The sequence below is a fragment of the Pteropus medius genome, unplaced genomic scaffold (genome assembly GCF_902729225.1).
Source record: "Pteropus medius unplaced genomic scaffold, Ma_sr-lr_union100, whole genome shotgun sequence".
Lineage (NCBI taxonomy): Eukaryota > Metazoa > Chordata > Mammalia > Chiroptera > Pteropodidae > Pteropus > Pteropus medius.
Window position 1 is genome coordinate 2,163,411 of NW_024356248.1, and position 20,708 is coordinate 2,184,118.

General features: G+C 42.0%; 1 protein-coding gene across 1 annotated transcript; it reads left to right on the forward strand.

Annotated features, from left to right (window-relative positions):
- The first annotated feature begins 4 nt into the window (after positions 1-4).
- On the forward strand, positions 5-20,566 carry CPSF7 (cleavage and polyadenylation specific factor 7). Its single transcript, XM_039860487.1, is given in 10 exon segments — positions 5-107; positions 5,740-5,958; positions 6,785-6,888; positions 7,269-7,414; positions 10,187-10,376; positions 10,378-10,599; positions 11,068-11,186; positions 13,404-13,572; positions 14,224-14,391; positions 18,475-20,566. Coding segments are annotated over 9 exon segments (1,386 nt in total). The 5' UTR covers positions 5-53; the 3' UTR covers positions 14,387-14,391; positions 18,475-20,566.
- Positions 20,567-20,708: the final 142 nt, after the last annotated feature.

Genomic DNA, 20,708 nt, shown 5'->3' on the forward strand with positions numbered 1-20,708 from the left:
GCATCTTTCTTACTTTGTTCATTCTCCGGGCTCGCGGTCTGCCTTCCGGAGCCATGTCAGAAGGAGTGGACTTGATTGATATATACGCTGACGAGGAGTTCAATCAGGTGAGGGGTCAACGGGAGCATTGGGATTTTCCTGGATCCGCTGAAGAATCACTTCCAGCGTACTTGCGGTGGTTCCAGATTGTGCCACCAGCCCTTGAGGATTGGCCTGAACACGCCTCATCGGGTTTAAAATTGTTCTTTTAGCAAAGACTTTCAAGACTTCTGACCATTCCGCTTTATGTTAATATAAGCCTCCAGGCTTAATTTTAAAGGCTTTGATTTAAGAGCAAATAAAAATTAGGTTTAATAGATTGGTGAATCAACCTGTGGAACTCATTGCCCCAGGAAGCCAAAGTTGGGTATCTGTCTCCTCAAACACTAACCACATTTAAAATCAATTGTGTTTGTTATAATGTTCATGAAGACAGTATTGATACCCGTTCCTTTGAGATTCTCTCAAACTGCAGCTGGAAAAATATAGTAAGGCAGTACAGAGTCACACTATAAAAGATACTGTGACATTTTTCGCTTTATTTTGATTGTTTTTTATCTTCTGTAAGTAGCTTGAGCCCAATCTTAAGAAGTCTATAGGTATTTTGGTGTAACACATTTTATTGTGTTACACCAAATCTTAATTGTTTGGGTGTTGAGAAAAAGCAGGTGTAGACCCACTCACATAACCTAAGTTGGATTTGTTGGTCTCTTTATGTAACATTAAGAAACATTATACGGTGAGTTCCTTTGAAACAATAATCTCATATACAGTTCAAATCTGAGCTCTTGAAGTCATATCTCAAGAATGTTCCAAAGCCGCTATTTAAAACTTATTAATGTCTTATCTGGATTGTTTTCAACCCATTCTACTTGAGTAAACTGTCTTTTTCCCATTGGTGTCTTATAATGGGTACACATAGGATTGAGAAGGATAAAAAGAACAGACTAGAGAAGGAAAGTGTACTGCTTGGACCCTGACTTTGATACGAGGCAGCAGAAGAGGTTGAAGTACATTTTTTTCACTTGGTATTAGTTTACATTAAAAAAAATTTTTTTAATGCATTATGCCTTTTTAATGTGAAGATTTAAAAACACAAAAGTAGAATTGTGTCATGACCTCGTACTCATTATACAGCTTCACCAGTTATACTTTTTGATCGTCCTTTTCCTGTGTCTCACGTAAACTGGAGTGGGTGCTGATTGGCCCGAATACATGAAAAAAAATTTTTAATTTTGAAACAAGTCAAATAATTATGGATAAAAAAAGGTTTGGTATGTTAATTTAGTTACAAACCATTGCTTTCCTGAGTTTTTCATGTTACTTTGAATCTGACTTTTACTACTTTTTAACAAGTTATGGTTTGTTTTTTAACACAAGATAGCAAGGAAAGAGGAAGACTCCCTTGGTGGAATTGGCTCCCTTCTGTAGATTGATAACAGTGCTGCTAAGTCACTTTGGAAGATGAGCAGAACAGGGTCCTTGACCACAGGTCTAGCTACATTTGGTCTGAGAAAATGAGATTTCAAAACTGCTTATGCAGTATAAGTTGTAGGTCATCAGCAAGACACAGGTCTTCTCCAGTGGTCACAGCTTTGTCAGAGTAGAAGTCATTGCCCTTAACAATTTGTGTTCTCTGGTCTTTTTTGTTGAAAAAGACTTTTTAAAGATAGAGCAGAGATGGTGTGGGGAAATCTAGTAGGCATATATACCAAACAGACAATATTTGATGTTTGGCAAGTTGAAGAAAGTACAGGTTTTGAATGTCTTATGTCTTGTGGAAGGTCGGGGGTAGGTGCGCTTTTTTCCCCCCTGTAAATGAGTTAATTTTTGGCAAAGCTGGTTTTAGTGTTATTTGGAGGCTGCTAAAGAAATTATAAAGTTTCTGTCTGGTTAGAATTGTTAAAAGCAGGCTTAGACTGAAACAGCTAGTGCAGATAGTGTCTTATAAGGTTTTAAGAATGTTACTGATTCACCCCAAGGTGATCCACGCACCAAAACTCCGTCACATGTACTTTGCTCCCCAGGGAAAATGAACACAGTTTCTAGATGGAACCCCGTGGTGCCGACTCTGATCTCTTATATCTTATAGCATGAGCTGCAGATGCCTCTCTTGCTGAGCTACTTCACTCCTGTTACGTCGGGAGTCTTGAGATTCAAGCTGCTCTGTTGGACTGGGGAGAAAGGTTCTGGAAAAGTAACTGAGAGCTGCCTCTCTCCTGAGCATTTCATTTCTGTTACTAGTGCTAAGACAGGCAGGCGCTCTGAACTAGGCGCTATGCCTCGTTCTCTTCTTTACTTCCATCAGCAAGTATTTATTGAGCTACTTCTGTTTGCTAGGCACCTGAGGGGACTAGTGAGGTAAAAGGGGGGAAAAAGGGGATCCCTGTGCTCAAAAGAGGTGTTGTTCTGGTGGTTGAGGACAATGGACAGTGACAGGGAAGGAGGAGGGTGTGAAGTGAGAACTGTGGAAATGGTATTTATAAAGCCAAAACTTTTTAGTTGTGATTACAATGGAAAGAAACAATGGTATCAAGTAGGTTGCTTTGAGAAAAATAAATCCTAGGCTTTATTACTTCCCTCAGATTCCAGGCAAAGGGGGCTGGAAGGTAAGAACATTGAGCATACAATGAGGAAGCTCTTATTTAAATTCAAAATTCTGCAGGTTCTTTTTTGTTAACCAAGAAGCTTCATGAGACAATCACAATTTTTCCTATACAATTAAACACAAAATTCTTCCTGAGTATTAAAAACATAGTTCCTTTTTAATCTTCCTGGAATGTAATCTATAATACATGTAAAACATTGTATCGTTCACTTAATTTGTAGAATTAGGTTCTGCTTCAACCTAATTTGTCACTGCATAAATCACCAGCTTATTTGGTAATCAGGCCATTACCTGTTTTTCTGTCTTACCGGCTGAAGAAGTAAAATGAATTGGTGGTGTTAGCAGATTTAAATCCAAACTCAACTTGATCAGTTGTTTCTTCAATAAAATCCTCAACAGAATCCTCAGCATGCTTTCTCTGTACATCAGAACAGCTCCTGCCAACTTCTCTGAACTGAGGCTTTATGGCCCAGAAAGACCATTTGAATCTTATGACAATTTTGCACTCATTTCTTTTTGTGTTTCTTGAAGTGGTAAGTTCCATACAATAGGTCTTCCAGGATGGAGTCTATCATTCTTTAAGGCACCCTGAAAGAGTAGAGTGTTTGCCTAGGCCTACAGTATGGGGGATTTCCTCTCTGAGCTATCCAAATCTGCATGTTAGTTTGCTACCCAATTATCAGTGGTCATTTTTTATTACAACTTTCAAACACCTCTGAATCAGAGATACTATATAGAAGGAATCCCAATTTGATTTCACCAACTATCCAAGATAGTGTGTTTCCTTATTCCTTTTAAAGAATTTCCATTTTGAAATCCTAGATTTGGTATGAAGTAGTGCTCTCCAAGAATTAGAGCATTGGAGAGGATAAGGTGTTTTCTAAATTCTTACTCTGTCTTGAACCACGAGAACAAATCACCATAGCTAGTACATGAATAAATAAATGATTCATCTAGAATTGGAATTGTTTGAAATATCAGGGGTATGAAATATTTTACACATAATCTGTGAAGTTATTAGCCCTAGCCGTCTTCACTTTATTCAGTTTATTATCCACCCTGCACTCTGCAGTGTTAGCTTCTCTCCCCATTCTTCACATACTCATTTTTATGCAAAATTCTTATTTATAGATTTGCCTGCCTAGAGCAGTCTTCCTGTGCTTATTTGCCTCACTGATTCCTTTTCGTTTTTAAGTTTCCTCTAAAAATTTTACTCACTTTTGCCATTCTTTTTCTGATATTTTTACATGGTTTAAACTCCTCTCTTGAGGGGTTCCTTAGAGTATTAGTGATATTTGAAATTCCTTACATGCCTCAAAGTAGAATCCTTTCCCCTTTGACTGGCAAAACAATCCAATAGTATTATCTTAGTGTGAATGTTCTTCCATTGTACTTCAGATAAGCTGAGAAACTAAAAGATTGTTTCTAAAAGTTTGTGATGATATGTAGGTCTAAGAATGAATTTTGTAGTGAATCTCTCTAGTCTCACTTCAGAGTCAGCAGTTCTTGTGATGGCGTTGAAGAGAGAGAGTCATAGGAGCTTCCTGTCCCGAGTTTCATTAGAGGAAATGACTCTCCAGAGAACTAGACAGGTTACCTAATGTTGGTTTTTCTTTTATTCACTTTTTAAAAAAGGCAGCAATGACGTGAATGAACTGTAGATTTCCTAAAACACTTTGAGCTTCTCCTTGTCTCTGTCATTTTGGCAGCATCATCTTTAGCACTATTTGAATGTTAGAGTGTTACCTGAAAAAAAATACTTGTCTGAGATAATGACATTACAAAATCTGAAACATTAAGATCCCTTGATAGTAGTTATTGTGGTTGCAGGATTTTGGGTATATAGGGTTCGTCAGCTCAGGCTTCAATAACAAAATACCAAAAACTGGGTGGCTTATAAACAGCAGAAATTTATTTCTCATAGTTCTGGAGGCTGGAAAGCTGAAATCAGGTTTGGATTCTGGTGAGGGCCCTCTTCTGGGTTGTAGACCACTAACTTGTGTCCTCACATGATGGAGAGAGCAGAGCAGAGCCAGCAGCAAGCTCGCTCTTGACTCATAAGGGTACTAATCTCATTCATGAGGGCTCCACCCTCAAGACCTCATCTAATTCTATTACCTCCCGAAGGCCCTACCTCCTAATACCATCACATTGGAGAGTAGGGTTTCAACATAAGCATCAGGGAGGACACAAGCATTCAATTCATAACAGTAATATATCATGTAGGCAAAAAGTATATTTTTCATATCTTCCAGAATACACATTTACATTGTAAATGCTTATCATGACACAGCTTATGATATAGATGCTTCTCTTTTCTGACCCTTATGTTTTAGAGACTTTTTCATTGTTTTTATGTATCATTGAACGTGGCTGGTATTGCTCAAAGATATCTCTTATATAGGTGTCATGTACTAGATCTGCATGTCACTTGAGAAATAGAACTTAGTAAAGGAAGGAAACTCCCCAAGGTTATCCGCCTTTTAATGTTTCTTTGATGGTTATAAGAAAGATGGGATTATGTACCATGAGTCTTAGAGCTTCCCAAATCATTTGTGTAAGTCAAATCAGTAACTCACATTCTTTTTTGCGTTCATTCCCATTTTAACACGCTTTTCCCTTGCTTTCTATTTCTAAATAAATACACTCTATTTCTTATTAAATAGAATAGTAAGTTTTGTGTAACTCTTGATTTTGGAAATTGCATAAGATGTTGAAATTAAGTTTTCCTTAGTGATATCTTACATGTGGTCTGTAGAAGCTGACCTTGTTGATAACAGTAGCGGATGGATCTCTGTATTCTTCATTTGCATTCTTGTTTAATCATCATATACCTTTAATTTTTCCAGGTGGCTAGAGCTAGAAACATTGCAGACAACTAACAGGGTCTTCAGAGAAAAACCTACATAAGTATAATTAAGTGATAGTTTTAAATGAGAGAGTTTTCTTACCTAGTTTCCTAGAATTGGACAAGGACGTTTTGTACGTTGTTTTATGAAGTATTTGGTTAGATTCTAAGTGAACTAGAGTGAAATAAAATGAACTAAATGAAAGGTTTGCAAACCCACTTTTGCCAACCCCTCATTTCTTAGGATCCAGAGTTCAACAATACAGATCAGATTGATCTATATGATGACGTGTTGACAGCCACCTCACAACCCTCAGATGACAGAAGCAGCAGCACTGAGCCACCTCCTCCTGTTCGCCAGGAGCCATCTCCCAAGCCCAATAACAAGACCCCTGCAATTCTGTACACCTATAGTGGCCTGCGTAATAGGCGAGCTGCTGTTTATGTGGGCAGCTTCTCCTGGGTGAGCATGGGTATCCAAAAAGGCTTATGGGAGGGCTGGTGGGAGAGCACTGGGAGGTGATGGCATTTTCAAAAACCACTGTTGCACTGTTTTGTGCTCTGATGGGGTTGGATTTCTTTTTCCTGGGATCAGGTTGGATTGATCTCTGAAAGAGAACTATCCTGAGGACGTACTGATGCCGAAGAAAGCAATGATTAAGTGGGTAGTTGCTTTTTCTGCCATCTTGTTACCACCCCTGACCCTGGGGCTTTATGTCTAGCAGGGTCATCTGTGGGATGAGATTTCAGAGTGAACACCTTGAACTCTTGGTGGTCATTAGATGGTCCTGTGATAATGATGGGTGACAGGGATCAAAGACCTTGATAGCTCTAGTACACTCGGGGTAGGTGGTGATTGTTGTTCTGCAAGTTATTGTGTGACATGTTTTTGGGCTGGTGGTTTTTTTTCCAAATTAGGAAATGTACATACTGAGGAGAAAGTTTCTGATATTGGGCAACTGTAGCTTATCAGTTCTATAATTAAAAGATGCTAATAGTTAGTGTTTGAACTGACGACTAGATAGCCTAAGTGGCAAAGTTAAAATAAGTTTTAATCTTCTCAGTCTCTGAAGATGGGGATGGGGGAGGAGTGGGTTTTCTTGGAGTTCTTTATGGGCGAGGACAGTAAGAAAAGCCTGCACTAATTAAAATATTGATGGGCTTTTGGGTTTCCTGTGGGAGGTCATGGCGATGATTAGAATTCTAGGTTTGGGGGAAGGGTTGGGACATTCTGGGGGGAGGGGGTGTGGCTCTTGACGCTTCTTCCTTTTTCATCTTGCCGGCCCTAGTGGACCACAGACCAGCAGCTGATCCAGGTTATTCGCTCTATAGGAGTCTATGATGTGGTGGAATTGAAATTTGCAGAGAATCGAGCAAATGGCCAGTCCAAAGGGTGAGGTCTGGGTTTGAGAAGCCCCTTTTAGTTTGTAACCATTGGAATAACAGGTTTGCACTGTGTTTCAGCCTTGGATTTTAATCCTTCCAGCCCCTAGCCCAGTTTATTGCTTTGATTTTTAGCAAGCTGTCTTAGAATGGGGACCTAGCTGCAATGTAGAACATTCATCTGTTGAGGGCCAAAGAAAGCTGATTTCTAATTTCAAATAGGAAGATTATAGGCTGACACCTTTTCGTTGATAGTTTTGTATGTGTGCATGTTTAATAATAGCAAAATATCCTTTGCTTTACCAGCTTTCACCAAAAGTGGAAGAGAATTTCTTTGTTCCTCTCTCATTTGTCTAGATCTCATTCCTTTTTTTATTTTTCTTCCTCAAGGTATGCTGAGGTGGTGGTAGCCTCTGAAAACTCTGTCCACAAATTGTTGGAACTTCTGCCAGGAAAAGTTCTCAATGGAGAAAAAGTGGATGTGAGGCCAGCCACTAGGCAGAACTTGTCACAGTTTGAGGCACAGGCTCGGAAACGTGAGTGCGTCCGAGTCCCAAGAGGGGGTACGTGGAGACCATCTGTCTGAAGGGGGGAAGGCTGTGGGTGTGTTTTCTGTGGTGTAGGCTCAGCCTACAATGTGGAGGAGTTGGGAGAGGGTGGTGGTGGTTGCGGGTGGTGGCGTGATCAGTATGTGCTGGGAATGAGGTAGATTCAGGTTCTAGCTTGGCTCTGCCATTAAGTCATGTGACCTTGGGCAAGTCACTTTACGGCTTAGGGCTTATTTCCCCATCTGAACTAGATACATGATGTTTAAAGTTCCTGTCAACTCTAAATTGTGTGTTTCTATTTTAAAAAATCAGTGTATAGTGAATGGGCTTAATCGTAAGACATGTCTCTATAAATTACCAAGAAGCAGCCACCCTAAAATGTAGGTAAATTATATAGAGATGGCTGTAATGTTGTCATAAACATAGATAGGATGGGTGCTCTGCCAGGAGTTGACCAAAGGAGTGCTGGAGAATAAGAATTTAACAGTGTTTCTCCAGGTAATTGTCCAGGGATGCCCTTTCAATTCCCTGAATATGTTAGTCTGCTTGGCAGGTATCTCCCATTATAAAGTAAGTTGCATTACACTATCTTAGTTCCTTGAGAGTGTCCCTTAAGTTCAGAGAAAAACCTATTCCCTTTATTCTGACTGTACTCACCAAGTCACCTTCTGATACTGATTTGGTTTCCCAACTAGGCTCTCCTACTGGGAAGAGAATGCGCTGACCAGCCGACACAAGTATTCCGGTCTGCTTGGCAGTTACATTTCTCATTGTAAATTAATAAATTGGCATTCTGGTTTATGAATCAGTCTCTTGTGAGTTTGGTTAGTGCGAATCAATCTCCTAAGGTTCAATTACCCCTGGGTGAACTATTAAAATTGAGATTCTGAACCTGCGAAACCTGAGGAGCAGACCTTGGATTGTCCTGACCTCAGAAGGTGCAGCCACCCTGCAAGGCCCTGCCTGAAACAGCCAACTGCCTTTACTTTTCTTTTACTACAGTGGAGGGGAGTGGGAGGGGGTGGTCAGAGTCCTGCTCTTAAAATAGTGACTTAAATTGATTGGGTGGTCCGCTGAGGCCTTGTATTGATGGATTGAAGGTGGAAATATGGCCACTTCTCTCTTGCATGGGTCAGTTGTTCTTTTAACTAGATTGAGAGCTCAGATGGATGTGGGGTGAGCTCCTGTTGTTCTGGGTTCGAAAGCACACACTTCTTCCTTGACACCTTGAATCTTCAAATCCCTTGTGTTCAGTCTTTTCTGTAGTTCCTCTTCAGACTTCCTAAGATGCATAATTTACAGCCCCATCGGGGGTAACATTCCTGCCTCCACTTGGCTGTTCACTCCTTGGTGTGTTACCTTTCTTTACTGAAATGATGGTGGTGATTGAGTGGTGTCTTTCTGCTATATCATGTTGGTGGACTTGGCCTTTGGGCTTCCTTTGCTTAAAAAATGGTTGCTACTCTTGGGATGTGTAGCCATAGATACAAACAACCCTTTCAGCTGGGAAGGTGGCTAACTCATACTTGCTAATATCTCTTCTTCCTTCATTTTGAGAGAACTTGAGGAAGAAGCAAGTTGCTATGTGTTTGAGACACAAAAAGCAAGAAAGTCCTATGATAGGCACTGGTGATCTCCTACAATATAGAAGCCAACGTGGTTGCTAGGGTGATTAATTCTACCTTACGCTTTCGCCAGGAGTTGGGGCTTACACATTTCAGTTGAAGGTGCACTTTTCTTTCTCTCCACACTTGTCTGCTAACAGCATCTTTCTGCCTCCAAGACCGCCAAAGCCATGTGATCATGTTCTTCTGTTGGAGGCCATGTTAATCAGGTTTAGAGTAGGCTATTAAATTGGAGAAGGAACACATTTAACCAAGTGACTTGACAGTGTCAGCCATGTTTCCAGCTGTATACACACATGCTTTGAGTTCCTGTTGTGCATAACACCATACCAGCATGCTGTGATGATGTTCCTGGTATGCTGCTCTGTGGGGTAGAGCATTTGGGCCATTGAAATGTAGTGGGAGTTCCCAGATTTGCAGCATGTTTTGTACCAAGCTCGTGCTAGGAGTCCCTACTGTTGGCTGTGTACCATCTGCTTGTTTTGTGGCAGATCTTTTGTTGGCTTGTCTCCCATTTTCTCTTTACTGTTCAACCTTCAGTCTCCTACTCTTCATTGTATGCCTCTACTCCATGCCAGTCACTGGTTTTGGTATGTAGATGGAGGAAGTGTCATCTATCCCCTGCCCTTCCTTTTTTTTCCCCCAAATTCCCTAACCAAAGCGCCTTGGCAAGGGGAAAATTCCAACTGTACAGCAGGATAGAGAAGGTTGATTAGGACCAGTCTAAGGAGAGAGGCCCTGCACTCTTATCAGGGAGCATGTGATTTCAAATCAGCTTGAATCCAGCTGAACAGTAATGAACATACTTTAACACAGTCGTTTTCTCATGGGTTATTAGGATCCTTCTGCACTTAGAAATATAAAAGAAATCTAAGGATAAATTAAATGTGAAGCCCAGAATTTTTTGACATGCAGAATTTAGGGTAATATTGTTTTCTGGGTTTATGTCTTAACTAAGTGACCTCTGACCTTTTTCTCTGACGCCAAAGAAAGGTAGTAGATGATTTTACCTTCTTTTTCAGCCACCTGTCACCTTTCTCAGTATGGTGTCAGATGCCTCTTACTGAAGGGTGAGCTGGTCCCACGGGTATGTCTAAAGCCTGCGCAGTAACGGTAGTTCCTTTTTGCTTCATAGGAATACCTCCACGGGCCCACTCCCGAGATTCTAGTGATTCTGCTGATGGACGGGCCACACCCTCTGAGAACCTTGTACCCTCATCTGCCCGTGTGGATAAGCCCCCCAGTGTGCTACCCTACTTCAATCGTCCTCCTTCAGCCCTCCCCCTGATGGGTCTGCCTCCACCCCCAATTCCACCTCCACCACCTCTCTTCAAGTTTTGGGGTCCCTCCTCCTCCTCCTGGCATTCACTACCAGCATCTCATGCCCCCTCCTCCTCGATTACCTCCTCATCTGGCTGTACCTCCCCCTGGGGCCATCCCACCTGCCCTTCACCTCAATCCAGCCTTCTTCCCCCCACCAAATGCTACAGTGGGGCCTCCACCAGATACATACATGAAGGCCTCGGCACCCTATAACCACCATGGAAGGTAAGACTATCTTGTTCCTTTCAGATCTGAGCCAGTTGTACGAGGGTAGACAATGTGAATGAAGCATTTTCTCCCTGAGGAAGTGAGCACTGAATTTTTATGTTTTCCCTGTGGAAACTGTTGTCATAGCGTTGAGTCCTGGGAAATACAAAATATTGGATAATGTTTTTATTTGGTATTTTGTTTACATCTTAACCACTTGACCCATATTATGTGTTTCATGTCTCTCTTTAAGGAGCTTGATTAAATTGAGTGCCATAGTGGCTATTAGGAAGGCTGTGGATGTCTAGCACTATTAGGTCACCCCAGAGTTACAAAAGTACATGACACAAATCCTGTCCGTGAAGAGAACATGAACACACAAAACGTTTAAGACGTTATACAGGAGAGCAGATAACATGGTATTATAGAATGTGGTAAGGATAATAAGGGAGGTGGACAATCAGGAATGGTATTATTTCTGTGCAGCCGAGATTCGGGCCCTCCGCCCTCTACAGTGAGTGAAGCAGAATTTGAAGAGATCATGAAACGAAACAGAGCAATTTCCAGCAGTGCCATTTCCAAAGCGGTATCTGGAGCCAGTGCAGGTAACTCAACCTTACCTTTGCCGCCTTTTCCTTGCCTTTAGTTTTTGCACTATTTTTCCATATTTTCATGTTCTGCTACTTACGTTGGCAAGAAATTCAAGATAAAGTTGGAGCACTGTTAGATTCTCAAGGGCGGCACATTCTAAAAAGCAATATGTAACCTGATTTTTTTGGCTTTTGGGACTCCTTTGGTGTTATTTAGCCTTTGGCTAGACCTGCCCCATGAAAACCAACTCAGTGCCTAGAATATAAATAACTAATACCCTCTCATTGCAGTATTTGTTGTAGAACGAAATTCCTGTCTCATGGAGATCTTGACCTCAATGGATCTAGTGTCTATGTAGTGGATCCAGTGCCGAGTGCAGACCCTGAGTTTTTAGGACTGATGCCTCAACTAGATGATGGTTTGATATGGAATCTAATTACAATTGGGGATCTAGGGAGAGCTGGTGGCTTCCGTGTAGCCTATCCTAGAAAGAGGCAAGTCTGCTGGGTGTCATCTTAAGACATGATATGCTCTTATTATTAACTTGCCCTGCTGTCGATATTAAGTGGGCAGAACCAGAAGCCATGACTCTTGAGAGCCCCAGGCACAGAATCTTTGGTTCCTAAAAGAAGAAAATATAGGAAGTTTCAGGGTTCTGGTCTACATTTCACATTATATTAATCATTCACTTATTTTCTGTGTGTTTCCCACATGAATGTAGATGTAGACTGCCAGATCTCCTAAGAAATAAGTTAACCCTAAATATTATCATCTTTTTTTCGTGATTTCTCATCTTTGGCTGCAAAATTTGAATTCACAGAGTAGGTTAAAAATAGAAAGTGTATATATTCTTTTTTTTTCTATATATATATATATATTTTTTTTTCCTCCAGAAAACCTTTATTGGCATCTGAATAAATCTCTTTAAGTAAAAAAGTAATCTGTGCTCATTGTCAGATATACAAGGGACTATAGTGAAAATAATCTTCACCAGTTCCTTTACACTGAGATGATCAAAATCTGAATCTCTGTCTCCCTCCACTCTTGTTGTGTCAGTCACTCAAAGCACAGATATTTATCGAATGCCTATAAAATAGGCAAAAATTCCTTCCCTGGTGTTCCTGGGCCCACAGAATAATAGTTCTTCTGTAGCTTCTATTTTATTATTGCTTTGCACAGAGGAAGCCGCCAGTCCTCATCACTAGACCCTTGTCTGGTTTCATGCTTTCTTTGCATTATTCTTGTCCTTTATGCTCCTGACTTAGCTTACAAAAGTGTTATGCAGGCACCTGCCCTGCGCCAGGCATTGCACAGATTTGGGAATGAGGGGACTCGTTCTTGATGGCAGCATAATTTAAATAAATGAATTAATTAATTATACACATATATATACACACACACATATATTCTACATATACATTTAGATACACATTACATACATGTATACACACATCTGATTATAGACTTAAAGTAATTCAGACAAATATGCAGTGTTAATAAATGAAAGGCCCTCCACACAAGGACCACTTACACGTCCGCCTTTTACAATTTTGCCTATCCAGATCTTTTTTTTCCTGTGCATGAAACATATATAATTTTGATTGTTTTTATAAAAATGAAATACTGTTTTGTAACTTTTTAAGATATATTCTGGACATCTGTTGTATCAGTGTATAATACCTAACATTGAGTCCTTGCTGTGTGCCTGGCACTGTGCTAAGCGCTTTACATGGATTACTTTGTTTACACACAGATTTACCTCATGCTTTTTAACAACCATGTAGTATTCTGTATAACCAGTGTTGTGTAATTTATATAGCCAGACCCTATTGAAGGAACTTTAAGTTGTTTTGAATTCTTTAATACAACAAACAACACTGAAATACCGTTAAACATACATAGTTGTAAACAGAACTAGAAAATTTTTGGAATTCCTGGGTCAAAAAGTTTGCACGTTGTTTATTTTAAAGGATGTTGTCAAATAGTTCTCAGACATATATGCACCGATTTATACATCCACTAGCAATATCTGAGAATCTCTATTTGATTCCAAACCATTGGAATATAGGTGCCATCCAGTTTTATACCTGCCACTTTTTCCTCGTCCATTTTACCGTGGTTCTGTGGGACAGCTAGTTACTCTTGGTTTGTATCCTCCTGAGTTCTCCTTTTGGTCCAGTTAGTTTACTGCCTCTGCTCATCCTTGGCCTTTCCCATCCATCCCCTGTCAGGGGATTACAGTGACGCGATTGAGACGCTGCTCACAGCCATTGCTGTTATCAAACAGTCCCGGGTCGCCAATGATGAGCGTTGCCGTGTCCTCATCTCCTCTCTTAAGGACTGTCTTCATGGCATTGAAGCCAAGTCCTACAGTGTGGGTGCCAGCGGGAGCTCGTCCAGGTGAGTCGATGATCGCTTCAGCAGCCTACCACTCCTGTGCAGCACTCTTCCAGGGGTTGGCAGGGGGAGCAAGGGAGCCCAGAGTATCTGGCAGGGACCTGGCTGAAAGAGCAGACCTAGCCCTCATGCCCTCAAGGGGAAGAAATTAACTAAACACTTGCATTAATAAATGTCGGAATGTCTGGAATCTGTGTTGGGTGAGGCATGGGCTTATTTAGGAAAAAAGACAGACTGGTATTGCTAAGAACATGGGCTTTGGAGCCATACTTGCTTGGATTTGAATCCCAGTTCTTACCCACCTGTATGACTTTGAGCGTGGAATTACCAACATTCTAGGCCTTATTTTTCTCATTTTTTTAAAAAAGATGGTAGTAGTACTGACCTTACCAACCTGTTGTAAATATTAGATGAGATAATGCATGTAAAGCTCTTAGCACTGTGCCTGATACATTAGTAAGATCTCAACAAATTTAACTGTTCTTATTTTCCCAAAAGAGACGAGTCCTCAAAGAGCTAACATCCTCAGGGAGCGGGTCCGTGGTAGAGTAGTAGAAGGCTGGTTTAGGCAAATACTAGAAGACACCAAAACACAACATTTTAGGAAAGAATGTGGCAGGCCCTCTGAGTGAGGCTGAAGGCTCTTTCTAATAGGAAAAGACATCGGTCCCGAGAGAGGTCACCTAGCCGGTCCCGGGAGAGCAGCAGGAGGCACCGGGACCTGCTTCACAATGAAGATCGGCATGACGATTATTTCCAAGAGAGGAACCGAGAGCATGAGAGACACCGGGATAGAGAACGGGACCGGCACCACTGAGAAAGGTGGGACGGAGCCCCGTTTCTGGCTGGTGGATGATCTTTCATGAAAGAAAAATTATTGATAGTGAAGATTTCTGTCTCTTTTTAAAGCAAATAAAGGGGATGGAGGACTTCTGATTTAGGTAACTGAAAATTCAGTAGGGCAAATTTCCTGCTTGTTTGTCAGGAGTCTCACCCTGAGATGGCCCCGAGATGAAGTTATTTTTGTTTTCTTGGCTGCCTTGCCCTGGTATCTGAGACAGCTCCATGTCTGCAGGCAGTGCCAGAGTGTGAATCCAGCTCCTCTAGCCGTATTACTTTCTGATCCTCACTTCTTCACTTTGTAAATGAAGATAATCAAAGCAGCTGTCTCATTAGATTGCTGAGTAGTCAGTGAGGTAATCCATAGGCATTTAGCACCTGTAGTTCCTGTCACATAGTAAGTTCTCAATAAACGACAGCCATGTTATCATCATTGTTATATTTTAACCCTACCAAACTTTCAAGTAAAAAAGTAATATCTATTTAAAAGATTTTGAAAATCACAATACTTTAGACAGGAGAAAACTGATCTGAAAAAAATAATTATCCTTAATAGCTTTAGAGACGATGGAGGATATTTCAATGGCAAGATGTATTTGTTTTGGAAAAGCTTATTGACAGCAAATATTTCTTTTTTAAAGCAACACAAAAGCAGGAGAGTTGAGGTGGGGGAACCATAGTACCTCAGGTAATTGAAACTTTGAGTTAGGCTTGCCTGGCTCCAGGGGCTCCAGCACTGTTGTTTTTATTCTCAGAGTGGCTCCAGATTATATCCCATCAGCTCGGCACTCGCTACTGAAAGCAAGCTTCCAGCAGATGGTTTCTAATATGTAAGCAAGAATGGTTGTTGACTCTGTTTCTGTGGAGATCTTTAAAAGTAGTTTAGACTCTAGGGTGGTCCGTTTGTGGTTCCAGAAGGCTGCTGCGTGATCCAGGTGACTTTGGGGTCTCTTGTGGTTTCATATCAAGTGCATTATGAAAATGTTCTCAGGTACATGTTGATTTGGTTGGTCTGAAGTCATGGTAATTGAGAAGGGAGGTGAGGAGTAGGAATGGTTATGTTTGGGATCTTTGGGGTGGATAGCTGGATGAATAGATGAAGAAGGCGGAAGGAAACCTCCCCACCAGTGAGTGCCTGAAGTTCACAAGCAAGAGCTGTAAACAGTTGGAAAACTTGGCAATATTTTGCTTACCGACAACCTGACATGAAAAGGAGTCTTGCTGTGTTTGGCTGCTGCCCTCTACTACGTTGTTTGGCATTAAATTAAGCAGAATTATAGCTGGGAATTTTGTCATCTTCTATAGGTGGCAGATAAGTGGGAAAATGAAAAGTTACATTTTTTACCTGCTTCCCTTCTGTTCTGAAACTACTCATTCATTCCACAAAAATCTTCGAGAGCTTGACATTGAAATCTAAGATACCAGTTAGGGCGTGGGTTCTGGATAGTTCTTTCTAGATTTTGCCATAGGCTGAATTTTGGGAGGTACCAACACATCCTCCAGAAAAGCAGACTCTAGGGGAGGTGGAGCCCACAAACAGCTTTGGTCTAATTCAGTCTTGGAGCAGGCAGGAGGGTGGGCATTAGAGTAGGACTTTGCTCCGGTCTCAGCCCTCTGCAGCAGTAGCAGCCTTCCCTTCTCGTTGGAGCTCGCACAGTTGCTAGTGTCGCCGTGGGTCAGTTATCACCACCCTTGCCCAATCCTGCAGCCCACAGTGTGTGTCCTGTGGAGCTGACTAGGATAAGTGACCAGGGAGATGTTACTTGGTCTGTGCAGAGCACGAATTATAGTCTCTGAGGCTGCGTCCGCTTGGTAGTTAGAACATGTAACTGCATGTCACCATTCTGGTGGCTTTGCTTCTCACAGCCTTTTGACAAAAAAAATTGAGATCCTCTGATTATTGGTACTTTGGAGATTGAACATCTGAACCTGAGACTTTGGTTGTCATTTTACTTAATTTCTTCCACCTGTAAAATGGGATTATTTCTTCCATTATGAGGATGATTCAGTTTGGATAACTGAAAACCATAACCCAGTAGTTCCCAGAAAACAGTCACTGGCTGGTGCGGGCCTATGACAAGATGAGGAAAAGGAACTCTGGGGAAGGTTTTCCAATTCCCCAACTTTTCCTATGTAGGTTATTCCATCCAAATAATAATTTAGTCCAAAAGAACTGAATCAGAGACCCTACAAAGGTCAATTTCTCACATTTTCATCTTAAGGACTCTTAATTCCATCTGCAGTTGCCAAGTTGTGACTTAGATTTCATGTTGGGGAGATGGTGCACAGACCTCATTTATCTTGAGAACTTTGCAAGCTCTATGTATAATACCTTTTAGTAAGAAAATAATAGTGTTTATATTGTGTGAACAGTGTTCTTGAGAGCAAAAGGCATGGTCCATCAGCAGTAGATGAGTGATCTTTGTCCATCCTTCCTCAGGATACGCACCACCTCTGGAGTCTGAAGTCTGATCGGTCCACTTCAGCAGTCTTTGGCTTCTGTCTCCATTCAAACACTACCACCAAAATATAGCCATAACCTTTAAGAATTGGGTGCTATAGTTTATATTTCTCTTGCACTAGTTATCTGCGTCCTGTTTTATAGGACCAGTTCCCAAAGTATGTCTCTTTCAGGGTATATGTGTGTATTCTTTGCAGTTTGAGGATATTCTTAATTGGTGGTTTTAACTTTTTGTAGTTCTCGGCTATCGTTTCATTATTTTAGGACCTTATCCTACTTGAAATATGGTTAGTCTCACCTCATTCCTGTTCTCCTAGTCCAGTGCAAAGATTCAGTAGCCCAAGCGACGTGAAATTGAGAAGGCACTGAGGGCTTCAGTTTTCCTATAGAAAATGAGACAAATACCTACCTGCATACGTGTTTAGAGAAGCCAGAAGGCAGAGGCCATAACTGATTCTGAAGCTCTCGAGCTGAAAAGGTGCCATTTCAGAGTGTTCGAAGGATCACACAGCTGTGGGTGTCTTTTCTTGGCTGACTCCTCCAGGTTATAGTGTGTGCGTAAAGGGTGAGCATTTGTGTGGGTGCTGTTTTGTCAGTTTGGGTGTTAGCAGAAATCCTAAGCTTGAATTTAATCTCTCTTTTTCTGTTTAGCTATTCTATTTTATGTGGTCAGACTGACCAAGCCAGTCCCTGTAGATTGATAGTGCAACATTGGAACAACGGCTGAGTGGACTAGAGAGAGATGTGACAGGTGGCTTGTTCTTAACTGTGCTTTTAAGTTTCTCGGATGGTAACTGCTGATAATTTTCTTTTACTTCCATGCTCTGCTTTCTATTCTGGCCTGGCCAGATCTCTCGAGCTTGGTGTTAGCATTCTTCTTGGTCCTTCACCCACAGCTGTCATCTAGGAAAAGACTTAAAATCTCTTGAGTTTTAGTACTGCTTAGAACATTTCTGGTTCCGTGTGTGTGTGCATGCACACATACATACTCATAAGAGTGGTGTTTGGAATCAGGTTTAACCAGGGCTTCTTTAAAAGAAGAAAAAGGTTTAGGAGGTTCCTGTGTAAGTACATGTTCCCTGCGAGGGCCTTTTGGGGGTGTGGGGGTTAATGGATGTGGTTATGTACACACATGTCTTCTCACCATTGTACCTCCCATTTCCAGATTTGCCCCCTCCCCTTAAGGTAAGCTATGACTTGCTCAGAATAGATTTTCTGAAACAGTATTTAAAATCACCATGTTCCCTCATAGCAACTTTCTCGAAATGTAGTTTCCATACTTTTCCAGCCAAAGTCTCCTTTTCAATCAAAACTACTTTGAGACCTCATTTCATTGTCTATGTTTCTCTCCCTAATCTTAAAGATGTCACTGCTTTTTTCTCTCTACTCACTGTAGCTTCTCCAACCATTCCCTCACTACTCACAGTGCCAGACACTCCCAGGCAATCCTGCTTTCTTTGACTTCCCCCAGGCTTGCATTCTGTCTGTATCCCCTATGTCATGTGATGTAACGTTAGAAACTGCCGGTGTAATTCATTTAAGCCCGTTAATCAGAAAGTAACCTCTAATTTGTGTTTTCTTCTCTTCTGATGTTCTCATTACAGGAGTCTGGTTGGAAGCAAATGTTTTTTTAATGGACTTGCATCTCCTCACCTTGATCAGGACTAAAGGACGGAGGCCGATCCACCCCTCCCCCTTCCTCCAAACCCCTAACCCCCTCCAGACACCCAGGGAATACCCTCTGCCCTACAGGATTGAAGACTGCTTGACAGCTCTCCCAATCCCACACCTCCTGTCTGCCAGGAGAAAGAACCTAAAGACTTTATGGGGTGGGAGGGGTGGCAGACAGGAAGAAAACATGTCCAGGCCCCTGGTTTCCATAGAGAATGGTGCTTTGTCCAAGGAAACGTATGAGTTTCTGATTCTCCAGGAGCAGTTTAGTGGTGAGGTTGATGGGAAGACTTCCTTCCCAAAGAAAATGGATCCTCCGTGTAGGATCTGTCTAGGAGAGTGACTGGGTGTGCCAAACTATGCCCAGGGTCCTGCCCTCAGCACTAGGTTTGATGGGGCCAAGAGGGTCCAACCCCCATGCTAACATACCACTTTGTTTAATTCCTTTACCTTCCCAGCCCTTTGAGGAGAGACCATGAGAACAGAAATTACCTTATGAAAAGCTTCTCTTACTCTTGCTTTTTTCTCTTACATATTGACGGTTTGTTTCCCTGACCCCCTAGAGGGCTGAGTCCTTCCAGCTCCCTGCTGCCCAGCCTCCTCAGTGGACTTGCCCCTTCTGAGCAGAGAAGGCCCAGGAGGCTACTTTCTGCTGGGGAGCCCGGCAGAGTCAATTTCCACCCTCCGCTGCTTCATGCTTGGTTGCCTCTTGCAAAACCAGCTCTACTAGGTGTTCCCTTTCCCTAGGGCTTTGCCGTTTCACAAGTGGAGCTCTTCTCCCAAGAAGGCTGCTTCCTTGTTTTAGAGGAAGGTACTGCCATTGGGAGGGTGGGGACATCGGACCTCAGCAGTGAAGAACTCTTGTGAAGTACCAAGAGGCATGGGGAAGGAGGCAATTTGGGCAGGATACGACCTACTTCCATAGGCTTTTCTTTTTTCAGGTTTGATGTAAGCATGGGCTTGCATCCCCCAGGTACATACTTCTACTTAATGTGGGATAACCTGGCACTGGTAGACAGGTAAAAGTCACAAATTTGGTGTCTTTCCACCTTTTGACTATTGACTTACTAGCTCCCCTCGCTCTGCCTGGAGGTACTTCCTGCCTCCGATAAGGAGCAGGGAAGAAGTGGAGCCGTGACTTGGATGAGCTCAGCTCTGAGTTCTAAGGACCACCACTCTGGGGGCCATTTTCCACACAGGCATATGGAATTGCTTTTCCCGTACCATCCAAATTGTGACGTGGTTGTTGCTGAAGAAAGAAGCAGCAACAGGGTCCTGCAGTACCCACGGGGCGATGGATGCTACTTGCGCATGCATCTGCAGGGCACATGGCATCTAACATGGGAAGAGATGTGGCATGTGAGATGAGACTTGGCATATGAGATGTTGGGTCATTGGAGACCCTTCTGGCTCAGAGAGGAGAGACTGAGTTGGACTGAACCCTTCCTCTGTTCCCTGCACGTTTCTGACATAGCCCTCAATCAGTCACTGAGGGAGTCCCCCCAGGGTTGGAGAGGCACATTCCCTCGGGACAGAGGCTACAGATGTGTAGCTTTTTTTCCCCCCTGTCCCCAACCCCATCCCCACCTCCACTTCAGAACGTGGCACCCCGCCCAACTAGCCAAGTGTTCAGTGATGTGCTTATCCTCGAGAGCAGCTCCGGGTGTCTTTTTAAAATGTAGAGAAAACCAAGTAAGGTGACAGTTTAAGGAAAAATATATATATAGAATACCAGAAAAGCCGTTTACCCGGAGAATTTTTTCTCCCCATTTTTGTTTTGTTTTTACTCAATGACACAATTTTTAGTTTTATTTCCTGATAGCAAAAGGAAAAAAAAAAAACCCAACCCTCACAAAGGCCAAGGCCCCGTCCCCCTGTCGTCGGTGATTTGTTTGTCTTTCTGATAGGTTGAAAATTGTGTAATAAACTTGATGACGCTGTCAATCTTTTATACTGCATTGTATTTTTTTCCTTTTGTAAAAAAGTATTTTTAAATAATAAATGGGGTGTGAGCTGTTTTATGGATTCTGCATTGAATAGATTTGTTGAGGTGTCTGGGGCATGGGCATGGGCTGATGTAGATGCTGTGGGATGGTAGTGAAACCCTGGGTTCTTAGCTGGAACTGCATGCAGTTGCCTGTGGTACACACATTAGGAGACCTAGTGC